The 12,881-nt window shown below is 40.5% G+C and overlaps 1 protein-coding gene and 1 pseudogene across 10 annotated transcripts in view; one reads left to right on the top strand and one right to left on the bottom strand.

Moving 5' to 3' along the window:
- VPS13B (vacuolar protein sorting 13 homolog B) overlaps positions 1-12,638 on the bottom strand; it is a 771,473-nt gene extending 758,835 nt beyond the window's left edge. For 4 of the 10 annotated variants that reach the window (XM_061123681.1, XM_061123682.1, XM_061123678.1 and 1 more), the window contains exons 1-2: positions 11,531-12,625; positions 10,926-11,106 (exon numbers count right to left, since the gene is read on the bottom strand). In XM_061123681.1, coding sequence (XP_060979664.1) covers positions 10,926-11,072 — 147 coding nt within the window. In that variant the 5' untranslated portion in view covers positions 11,073-11,106; positions 11,531-12,625. The other 6 variants (XM_061123674.1, XM_061123680.1, XM_061123676.1 and 3 more) reach the window with 5 other exon arrangements.
- On the top strand, positions 2,063-5,937 carry LOC133042761 (ATP synthase subunit g, mitochondrial-like; annotated as a pseudogene).
- Positions 12,639-12,881: the final 243 nt, after the last annotated feature.

Raw genomic sequence — 12,881 nt, forward strand, 5'->3', positions numbered from 1 at the left:
GAAGTTCACAGTTCACGTACTGCTGAAGCCTGGCTTGGAAAATTTTGAGCATTACTTTACTAGCATGTGAGATGAATGCAATTGTGAAATAGTTTGAACATTCTTTGGCATTGCCTTTCTTTGGGATTGGAATGAAAACTGACCTTTTCCAGTGCTGGGGCCACTGCTGAGTTTTCCAAATTTGGTGACATATTGAGTGCGGCACTTTCACAGCATCATCTTTTAGGATTTGAAAGAGCCCAAGTGGAATTCCATCACCTCTACTAGCTTTGTTCGTAGTGATGCTTCTTAAGGCTCACTTGACTTCACATGCCAGGATGTCTGGCTCTAGGTGAGTGATCACACCATTGTGATTATCTGGATCGTGAAGATCTTTTTTGTACAGTTCTTCTGTGTATTCTTGCCACCTCTTCTAAATATCTTCTGCTTCTGTTAGGTCCACACCATTTCTGTCCTTTACTGAGCCCAGCTTTGCATGAAATGTTCCCTTGGTATCTCTAATTTTCTTGAAGAGATCTCTAGTCTTTCCCATTCTATTGTTATCCTCTATTTCTTTGCATTGATCGCTGAGGAAGGCTTTCTTATCTCTCCTGGCTATTCTTTGGAACTCTGCATTCAAACAGGAGTATCTTTCCTTTTCTCCATTGCTTTTCGCTTCTCTTCTTTTCACAGCTATTTGTAAGTCCTCCTCAGACAGCCATTTTTCTTTTTTGAATTTCTTTTGTTGGGGATGGTCTCGGTCCCTGTCTCCTGTACAATGTCACAAACTTCCATCCTTAGTTCATCAGGCACTCTGTCTATCAGATCTAGTCCCTTAAATCTATTTCTCACTTCCACTGTATAATCATAAGGGATCTAGGTTAAAAGCTAACTTCTCATTACAAACAATAAAGGCAAAAAGGCAGATACATGACATATTTAAATAACAAATGAAAACTAACTCTCAATCCAAAATCCTTTATCTAGCAAAAACTAACCTTCAAAAATGAAGGAATACCCAAATCAAGTTTCAGGTAATTCTCTGTAACAGAATACTAGAAGTTCTTCAGGTCAAAAGGAAGTAATGTAACTCCAAGCCATGCAAAGAGTACTAATAAAAGTATTTATATAGATGATTATTAAAAGACAGCATAAATGTATTATTACTTCTTTTTCTTCTGATTCAAAAGGCAGTAACAGGGACTTCCCTAGCAGACCAGTGATTAAGACTCCATCTACCAATGCAGGGGATGTGGATTCCATCCTTGGTTAGGGAACTAAGATCCCACATGCTGGGGGTCAGGGAGGAGGGCGCAACTAAGACCTAGTGCTACAATGGAGAAACCCACACACCGCAACTAGAGAAGCCCATGCACAGCAACGAATAGCCCAAGTGCCACAAGACTCGATGCAAGTCATTTCCTTTAAACAAACAAAAAAAAGGCAATTACTAGGCTTCCCTGGTGGTACTGTAGTTAAGAATCTGCCTGTCAATGCAGGCGATATGGGTTTGATCCCTGATCTGGGATGATCCCACATGACCGAGGGCAACTAAGCCCGTGTGCTGCAACTACTGAGACAGCACGCTACAACTACCGAAGCCGGAACTAGACCTCTAGAGCCTGTGCTGCTACAAGAGGAGCCACTGCAATGAGAAGACCGTGCACCACAACGAAGAACAGCCTCCACTCCTGGTAACTAGAGAGAGCCCAAGTGCAGCAACAAGGACCCAGAGTAGCCAAAAACATTTTTTAAAAACAGCAATTACAAAAAATAATTTAATACTGATATTAGGTTTATAACATAGAGATGCAATATATGTAGAAATACCACCACAAAGGAGGGAGAAGAAATGAAGCTATAGTGGAGAAATTTCTTTATTTTGATGGAATAAAGTTAGCATTAATCTCAAATTAGCATGCTGGGAAGGATTGGGGGCAGGAGGAGAAGGGGACAACAGAGGATGAGATGGCTGGATGGCATCACCGACTCAAAGGACATGAGTCTGCATAAACTCTGGGAGTTGGTGATGGACAGGAGGCCTGGCGCGCTGCGATTCACGGGGTCGCAAAGAGTTGGACACGACTGAGCGACTGAACTGAACTGAGCATTAATCTTAAATTAAAGAAGGTAGCAAAGGATTATGGGAGAAACAAAAAAGACATGAAACACAAAGAAAATAGCAAAATGGTAGAAACAAATCCAATCATGAACAGAGAGAGAATGGATTAAATTATTTCAATCAAAAGGCAAAGGCTGTCAGACGGGGTTTTTAAAAACTAGTAAGATTCAACTATATACTCTCAAGAAGAAACATACTTTAGATTTGAAAACACAAATAGACTGTAAATGACAAAAAATTTTGTTTTTCATTTTAATGTATCATTTTTCTATATACATAAGGACAACAGATTGGTGGTTACGAGAAGCAAAAGGTGATAAGTGAACAAAATGGGTAAAAGTAGTCAAAAGACACAAGTTTCCAGTTACAAAATTTTAAAAGCCCTCGGATATAACGTATAGCATAGTGAGTTAATAACACTGTATAGCATATTCAAAAGGTGCAAGGAGTAAATTTTAATAGTTCTCATCACAAGAAAAAAAAATTTTAAACTATGGATGGTGACAGATGTTACCTGGGCTTACTTTGGTGACCATTTTGCAACACATACAAATCATTACATTGTACACCTGGCACTACATGTCTATTATACCATAATAAAAAAATAATAATAAACAAGATCCCAGGAAGCCATGTGATCCAGTTTCTTGCTTGAATACATCAAATCACCATATTTTCTGGCTATCTAGGGAAATAGTATTCTATTTTAAGCATATAGAGAATTTTAATTTCTACGATCTTAATTTCCAGAAGCATTTTCCCCTGTTTTTCATATGACTTTTCTCCAATGCAAGTAAGTTTTAGGAACAATTAGAAACAGTTCATCCCTCAAGACTTCCCTGGGATTAAGACTTTGCATTTCCACTGCAGGGAAAGTGAGTCCTGACCCTTGATCTGGAAACTTATTCTCCATGCTTCGGGACTGGGCCAAAAAAACAAATAAGTTTATCTCAGTCATAGGTTGAAAATACTGTTAAGCAGATGAAATTTTGAAGAATTTTTGAAGCCAAATAACATTCCAGTAAAACATTCCAAAGTATGTTACCAGGATTCAAGAAATACAACACAAGGCATAAGTGGTAAGATAGTTTAAAATGCAATGTACAGAGAGGGAAAAACAAAAGATGCTTCATGCAACCAGTAACCATAAGAGAGGCAGATTAATTACACTACTGTTTTGTTTTTTAGTTTCTAAGACATGTCTGACTCTTCTGCGATCCCATGGACTGTGGTCTGCCAGGCTCCTCTATCTATGGGATTTCCCAGGCAAGAATACTGAAGTAGGCTGCATTTCCTTCACCAGGGGCTCTTCCTGACCCAGGAATCAAACCAGCATCTTCTGCACTGGCAGGTGGATTCTTTACCACTGAGCCACCAGGGAAGCCCAAATACACTATTATCAGAAAAAAATTGATATTAAGAAAAAAAACTTACTAAAGATAACATGGGACCTTTAATGATGATAGAAGGGTCAATTCAAGAAGAAAGTATATACAAAACAGAATATTTACAAAACAGAAACAGACTCACAGATTTTGGAAAAAAACTATAGTTACTGAAGGGGAAACATGGGGGTAGGGATAAATTAGGAGTTTGGGATTAAAATAAACACAATATTATATATAAAACAGATAACCAACAAGAACCTACTATATAGCACAGGGAACTCTACCCAATATTCTGTAATAACTTACATGGGTAAAAAGTCTAAAAAAGAATGAATATATGTATAACTGAATCACTTTGCTATATACCTGACACTAATACAACATTGTAAATAAACTATACACCAATAAATACTTATAACAGGAAATATAAAACATATATGAACAAAGAAATAAAGCCCAAAATATATAAAAAGTGAAAAAAGAAATAATCCAACACTAATCCCCTTCATGGATCACAGTCTTGCTGTGGTAAAGTGGCTTGCATAACTCAATGAAGCTATGAGCCATGCCATGCAGGGCCATCCAAGACGGACAGGTCATAGTGGAGAGTTCTGACAAAACATGGTCTACTGGCTGAGAGAATGGTAAACCACTCCAGTATTCTGATCATGAGAACTCCATGAGTGAAAGGCATTCAGTCATGTCTGACTATTTGTGACCCAATGGACTGCAGCCCACCAGGCTCCTCTCTCCATGGGAAATTCCAGGCAAATATACTAGAGTGGGTTGCCATGCCCTTTTCCAGGGGATTTTCCCAACGCAAGGATTGAACCTGGGTCTCCTGCATACAGGCATATTCTTTACCATATGACCTACCAGGAAAGCCCCATAAACACATAAACGGTATGAAAAGGCAAAAAGATATGACACCAGAAGATGAGCCCCGCAGGTTGGAAGGTGTCCATTATACTACCGGGGAAGGCAGAGAATAATTACTAGTAGCTCCAGAAAGAATGAAGCAGCTCGGCCAAAACAAAAACAACACTTTGTTGTGGAAGTGTCTGGTGGTGAAACTAATGTCCGAAGTTGTAAAGAATTACACTGCACAGTCGGGGCGACAGGCTCTCCGTCCTAGGACTATGGCCCAGTTTTTCCGTAACCTCATGGAGGAGGTCCCGGCGCTGGTCAACACTGCTGTGACTTACTCAAAGCCTTGATTGGCCACGTTTTGGTACTACGCCAAGGTTGAGCTGGTTCCTTCAACCCCTGCTGAGATCCCTACAGCAATTCAGAGCATGAAAAAAATTATCAACAGTGCTAAAACCGGTAGCTTCAAACAGCTCACTGTTAAGAAAGCTCTACTGAATGGTTTGGTGGCCACTGAGGTGTGGATGTGGTTTTATCTTGGCGAGATCATAGGCAAGCATGGCATCATTGGCTATGATGTTTGAAGACCAATTTTTAATATGTGATTATATTTGCTTTATTATTCAAGTGTTCTTGGACCATGTGTGAGCAGACTGCTATTTGAATAAAATAAGACAATGTGTCAGAAAAAAAAAAAGAATAATACTGCATAGGAAGGAACCTGGAATGTTAGTTGCATGGATCAAGGTAAACTGGACATGGTCAAACAGAAGATGACAAGAGTAAACATCAACATCTTAAGAATCAATGAACTAAAATGGATAGGAATGGGCGAATTTAATTCAGATGACCATTATATCTACTACTGTGGGAAAGAATCCCTTAGAAGAAATCACGTAGTCTTCACAGTCTTGAACAAAAGAATCTGAAATGCAGTACATGGGTGCAATGTCGAAAACAACAGAGGAATGGCAGAGGAACCAGAGATCAAATTGCCAGTGTTCACTAGATCACAGAGAAAGCAAGGGAATTCCAGAAAAACATCTACTTCTGCTGCACTGACCATGAAAGGCTCTGACTGTGTGGATGACAACAAACTGGAAAGTTCTGTACGAGACGGAAATGCCAGACCACACTACTTCTCTCCTGAGAAACCTGCATGCGGGTCAAGAAGCAACAGTTAGAACCTCATACGAAATAACCGACGGACTCAAAATCGGGACATGAGTACGTCAAGCTCACTGTGTCGTCACCCTGCTTATTTAGCTTACATGCAGAGTACATCATGAGAAATGTCGGGCTGGATGAATCACAAGCTGGAATCAATATTGCTGGGAGAAATAACAACCTCACAAATGCAGATGATACCACCATAATGGCAGAAAGCAAAGAGGAACTAAAGAAGCCTCTTGATGAAGGTGAAAAAAGAGTGAAAAAACTGACTTAAAACTCAACATTCAAGAAACTAAGGTCATGGCACCTGGTCCCATCACTCCATGGCAACTAGAAGGGGAAAAAGTAGAAGCGGTGACAGATTTTATTTTCTTGGGCTCCAAAAATCATTGCAGATGGTGACTGCAGCCATGAAATTAAAAGATGCTCGCTCATTGGAAGAAAAGCTACAACAAACCTAAACACAGTATTAAAAAGCTCAGACGTACTTTGCTGACAAAGGTCTATCTAGTCAAAGCTATGGTTTTTCCAGCAGTCATGTAAAGACATGAGAGTTGGACCATAAAGAAGGCTGAACGCCAAAGAATTGATGCTTTCGAACTGCTGTACTGGAGAAGACTCCTGCGAGTCCCTTGGACTACAAGGAGACCAAACCAGTCAATTCTAAAGGAAATCAACCCTGAATATTCATTGGAAGGATTGATGCTGAAGCTCCAACACTTTGGTCACCTGATGTGAAGAGGTGACTCACTGGAAAAGACCCTGATGCTGGGAAAGACTGAAGGCAAAAGGAGAAGAGGGTGGCAGAGGATGAGATGGTTAGATAGCAATACTGGCTCAATGGACATGAATCTGAGCAAATTCCAAGAGACAATGAAGGACAGGGAAGCTGGCGTGCTGTAGTCCATGGGGTCACTAAGAGTCAGACACCACTTAGCAACTGAACAATGACAACACTAATCATGGAAACTCGCATACCTCACTTGCAACAATGAAAAACAGACAGAAAAATCAACAAATATAGAGAAGACCTGAAAAATACTGTCAATCAATTTTGACCTGACAGCTATAAAACATTCCATCCAACAAGTGCAAAAATACACTGCTATTTCAAGGAAAATCAGAAAACATTTGAACTGAATGAAAATGAAAACACAACACACCAAAATGGACAGGATACAGCCAGCTAAAGAAATTTATAGCTGTAAATGCCTATAGTAGAAAAGGAGAAATATCTTGAACCAATAACCGAGGCTTCTACCTGAAGACAGCAGAAAAACAAACTAAATAAGCTAACCCAAACTGAACAAACAAAAACAAGGACCACAAAACCAAATAAAGGCAGGAGAAAATGGGGGTACATGCAGTTAAACTACTGTAAGACTATAGAGAAAATGGTAAGAATGTTATAATAATTTAAGGTAGATGCTAGTAAGTCAAATATCCATTTTGTGATCCTTATAAAAACTTATTTCTGTTGCTTCTCTAATCAAAAAGACTTTAAGGCAAGAAGAATTACTAGAGTGAAAGAGGGACACATTTCAGAATGATTTTTTAAGTGTATTCAAAAATAAGAGCCTCTTGATGAAAGTGAAAAAGGAGAGTGAAAAAGTTGGCTTAAAACTCAGCATTCAGAAAACTAAGATCAAGGCATCCAGTCCCATCACTTCACGGCAAATGATGGGGAAACAATGGAAACAGTGAGAGACTTTATTTTGGGGGGCTCCAAAGTCACTGCAGATGGTGACTGCAGCCATGAAATTAAAAGACGCTTGCTCCTTGGAAGAAAAGCTATGACCAACCTAGACAGCATAATAAAAAGCAGAGACATTACTTTGCCAACAAAGGTCCGTCTAATTAAAGCTATGGTTTTTCCAGCAGACATGTATAGATGTGAGAGCTGGACTGTAAAGAAAGCTGAGCGCAGAAGAATTGATGCTTTTGAACTGTAGTGTTGGAGAAGACTCTTGAGAGTCCCTTGGACTGCAAGGAGATCCAACCAGTCCATCCTAAAGGAGATCAGTGCTGGGCATTCATTGGAAGAACTAATGTGTTGAAGCTGAAACTCCAATACTTTGGCCACCTGATGCAAAGAACTGACTCATTGGAAAAGACCCTGATGCTGAGAAAGATTGAAGGTGGGAGGAGAAGGGGACAGCAAAGGATGAGATGGCTGGACAGCATCACCAACTCGATGGACTGAGTTTGAGTAAGCTCCGGGAGTTGGTGATGGACAGGGAGGCCTGGCATGCTACAGACCATGCGGTCGCAGAGAGTCAGACACGACTGACTAACTGAACTAAACTGAAAAATAAGATATCAAAATACTATACCTGTGTGTACTTAACAATGTAACTGCAAGACATATAAAGTGAATGTTCACAAAAGGGAAGTAGACAAATTCACAATCATAGTTGGAGGTGTTAACCATTAAGATATCTCTCTTTGTAATTAATAGAACAAGCAGACAAGGGAAATCTTAATGGATTTCTAAGATTTGAAGAACTCAACCAATTTGAAGCAACTGACATTTATAGAAGAAAAAGGTGAGAACTATAGGATACACATCTCTCATCAATTACACATGAAATATTTCCAAAAATAAAAATTCATGACCACATACTGAGTCAAATTATAATGGATCAAAATCACAGAGAATATACTAAACACTTGGAATTAAATTAGAAATCAATAACAGAAAGATAATCAGCTATTCCCTAAACGTCTGAAAATTAAGCAACACACTTCTAAGTAATCCATGAATAACCACATGCAGAAACATACAAACTTGGATACTTGTATCATATGCAAAAATTAACTCAAAGCAATCAAAGACCTAACGTGAGAGCTAAAACTATAAAACTCTTAGAAGAAAACATAGGGTGAAAGCTTCATGACAGTGGATTTGGCAATGATTTCTTAGATATAACACCAAAAGCCCAGGCATCAAAAGAAAAAATTGTAAGTTGGACTTTGTCAAAATTTAAAACTTTAGCAGATGAATGGATAAGGAAGCTGTGGTACATATACACCATGGAATATTACTCAGCCATTAAAAAGAATTCATTTGAATCAGTTCTAATGAGATGGATGAAACTGGAGCCCATTATACAGAGTGAAGTAAGCCAGAAAGATAAAGACCAATACAGTATACTAACACATGTATATATGGAACTTAGAAAGATGGTAACGATAACCCTATATGCAAAACAGAAAAAGAGACACAGATGTACAGAACAGACTTTTGGACTCTGTGGGAGAAGGCGAGGGTGGGATGTTTCGAGAGAACAGCATCGAAACATATATATTACCTAGGGTAAAACAGATCACCAGCCCAGGTTGGATGCATGAGACAAGTGCTCGGGCCTGGTGCACTGGGAAGACCCAGAGGGATCGGGTAGAGAGGGAGGTGGGAGGGGGGATCGAGATGGAGAATACATGTAAATCCATGCTGATTCATGTCAATGTATGACAAAAACCACTAAATACTGTAAAGTAATTCGCCTCCAACTAATTTAAAAAAATGGAAAAAAAAAGAAAACAAAATTTTAAACTTTAGCTCTTCAAAGGACACTATCAATAGAGTCAAAAGTCAACCCACAGTGGGCAATAATACTTGCAAATCATATCTGATATGGGACTGATACCCAAAATATATAAATAATTCCTACAACTCAGTAACAAGTACAAAAAAATTTTAAATGAGCAAAGGACTTGAACAGACATTTGGGAAAAAAAAGATATACAAACAGTCCATAGTACATGGAAAGGCTAAAAATAACAAACTCATTGTATAACAGCAAAAAGGTGAAGTAACTGTAATTCCCACACATTACTGGTGAGAATGTAAAGTTGGGAAGATCCCCTACTGGTGAGAATGTAAAGTTGGGAAGATCCCCTGGAGAAGCAAATGACAACCCACTCCAGTATTCTTGTCTGGAGAATCCCATGGACAAAGGAGCCTGGCAGGCTACAGTCCATGGTGTTGCAATAGTGGGATGCAACTTAGTATAAGTAAACCACCACCACCACCACCACACTAGAAAACTATTTGGCAGTATCCATTAAAGTTAAACATATGCCTGCCTTCTAAGGGAAATAAACACCTATGTCCAATACAAGTATGTTCATAAGAGCTTTCTTCATAAAAGCCAAAAGTAGAAAAAAATCCAAATGTATATCAAAAGGAAATACATAAAACAGGTAAAATGAATCTTTATACAATGGAATACAAGGCAATACAAAGAATAAACTATCCTTCATGCAACAACCTGAGTCAATTTTAGCCTCAATGTTAACAAAAGAATTCAAACACAAGTGATTCCCATTTATTTAAGTTTCAAGAAGAGGTTCAAGAAACGTGTGTGTTGACAGAAATCAGAACAGCAATCACCTGTCTTAGGGGCGGAGCTACTAATTACAAAGAAGCAAGGAGAGTTTTTTTTGAGTGCCGGAAATATTTTATTTTTCCATCTGGACAGTGCTTACAAAGGTGTCACCAATATGCAAAAAGTAAGCTTATGCTTAGGATTTCTGCTCATTAAAAAACAATGAAAATATTCAGATAATCAATCTTGGAGAGGACAGAGAGGAAACCAAGAATATTATTTCTCAGTGTTAACTCTAGATTATTCAACAATAGAGAAAGCAGTGGGATATAACCAAAAATTATTAATAACATCACCATCAGTGTGAATTCCCTTATCTCCTAAAAAGCAGTTGGTCTCTGACTCCTCAAGTTTCCAGAGATAACCTGTGTATTCTCAAGGCTAATAGAATTATCTGACATGTTAATAATAAATGTACTAAGTGACCTAATAAATATATAAACTTTGAAGTTACAGTTAATTCACATCAGACCGTTCTCACGTTAAAAAGAAAGTTTAAAAAGTGATTAAGAAAAAACTTTTCAATTATGCTGGCATTTTCGATCTTTGTCTACTCAATATTCTGAGGATTCCGTGGGTACTGTCATCTTTCCTAAGAAGAGAACTTTCCTCAAGATCTGACCTTGTTGTCTTCAGGACCCTTCATTCCCCAAAAGGGAAAAAGGGAATATAATATTTTCCAGCATCATTTAGAATCCTAGCAGTGTAAATTAGCATACTCGGTAATGTTTAAGAACTGAGTAAAATGGGGGAGGAATTCTGACAAGAACAATGAAATTGTTTTTCTGTTGCGGCAACTTGGGGGATTACGATTCCAACAATCCATCACTAGCAACAAACCGTAAAAGAAAAAAATTCTGAAAAGGAGAGTCTCTAGTTTCAAGATAGCTCTAAATACATCAGCAGAAAAACGAAGGTTTTAAAACATAAAATCAAAGTGCAGGAAAGACCAGATTACTTCTAAATAGGCTGAAAATGTTTCCAATCCGTGACAGCTGCACCGCTTACCTGCTCCAGCACATCCAATTTTAACTCCAGCTTGCTCAGAACCACATCTCCACCCCATAGCGAAAGCTGTAGATCTGACGGCTTTAAGTTCTTGATGTAGCGATTCACATAGCTCATTAAAATGGGAGTCACATACGACTCCAGCATCCTTTAAAGTACACAGGAGTCACAAAGTCAGAAGCTGAAAGGAGGTAAAGACAGAAATATGAGAGGGAATTAAGTCTGTGGTGCATTTCCTGAGGAAAAAAAGCATTTCTCAGGAAGGGTTGTAGAGGCCGAAAAGCAAGAGCCCCACCCCCCACTCCCCCTCCACCACCACAGCGGCCGCTCGCCTTCTCCCAGAAGCAGAGAAAACTCAAGTGGGCTCTACAGCAGCGCCTTCCTCATTAGAACAACTCCCCTCAACCCGCCCGGCGAGCAGCGGGAGGAGGAGGCGGTGGTGACCTGAAGAAAGCTGGTCTCGGCAGTGAGAACTGAAGAGAACCGGGCTCTCCTTCGGCCGCGGCAGTCCTTTAGCCAGCCCAGCCACCCTGAGAGGCCCTTGGCCCCCGGAACCCGGCCGGCTTCCCGCCTCTACCCGTCTTGCGCCCTCGGCTGACACTCACGCCCGAGAGTACCGTGGCGTCTCCTCCACCTCCCGGTACCTGGCACCCGCCTCCGGAGGCGGCGCAGCGCCCGTACCGCGCCACTTCCGGGTGCGCCGCGCTCGGTGCGCGGAATGAACTGTTCCTCCCCCGCCCGCACTCGACTCCGAGGCTGGACCGGGATTCTCAGACCCTAGACCCCATGCAGTGCGTCTTCTGGCAGGGCAGCCCTCGCGCCCGCTCGGCCAGGCCACGCCTCCACTCCGACCCCGCAGTCGCTGGGACCAAGCTCTAGGAAGTGCGCGGGGGAGGTGGGCGGACCCGTAAAGTGGAGACACCGGAGACCCGGAAGTGGCGCTGCGGGAAGACAGCCGCTTAGGTGGAGATGGATTCCGAATGAGGAAGCGTAGAGGGCCAGCGGTCCGATGAGGAGGAAGAAATCCGGTCGTGGTCTTGAAAGCCCCCAAATCCAAGTGGTTTTCGTTTCTCTCTGGAAACTGAAGGGCTGACGAGAACTTGGGTTCGGTAGGCAGAGCAGTAGCAATAAGACTGCTTGCTGGTGAGGAAGGGGGTGAATTTAGATCGAAAGCTTTTTTTTGCCGGAGGTAAGGAGAAATGGAAGGACTTAAGGTGTGGTGTAGGGGAGAGCGTTTTGACCAAAGGTGTAGACCAGCTTTCGGGTACTTTTTAATACTTTAGCGAAGACGTGGTTATGCTTACATTTATGCGGGGGAAGAATAAAGAGAAAATCGTGGCGGTGTATTGGACTGCACCTGATACTTGCAACTGCATAAAAAGGGCAGAAGGAAGAAATGAGACTGTGGAAGAAAATGAGACTTAGAGAAAGCGAAAAGAAATAGCTGAGAGAGAATGAATTCAAAGAGTCGGTGCTGGTTATATTGGGCTGAAATCAATGTATAAAATACTACCTTTCCTTCTAGTGCCTTGAAAGCTGAAAAAGGCAACAAACTCAAACACGTAACACCTGGTAAACAGCCAAATACTGGGCTTAAAGGGATAGCATAGGACATGCTGCCTAATTTTTGACCAGTGTTTACTACTTTTGGTAACTTCTGAAGACACCTACCACTGCATATTGAAAGCAGACTTAAACCTTATAAAGTAATTAAAATATCCACCCATGTTGTCGTTGCATTTAATTGAAAAGACTTTGTAAATACTTTCCTAAAAACTCTTTACTGAAAGTCAAGTTTTCTTGAAAGTTTCAGTAGGAAAGAGGCACAAGTGAGGGTGCCAAGGTGTTTAGATCTGTTTTGTTAATGAAAATAAGGAACTAAGTTTCAAAAAGAAAGAACAGGGGAGGGGGAGTGGGGTTGAAGAAGGGGAAAAAGGAAGCAGCTAATGGCTAATT

This window comes from Dama dama, chromosome 21 (assembly GCF_033118175.1).
Source record: "Dama dama isolate Ldn47 chromosome 21, ASM3311817v1, whole genome shotgun sequence".
Taxonomy (NCBI): Eukaryota; Metazoa; Chordata; class Mammalia; order Artiodactyla; family Cervidae; genus Dama; species Dama dama.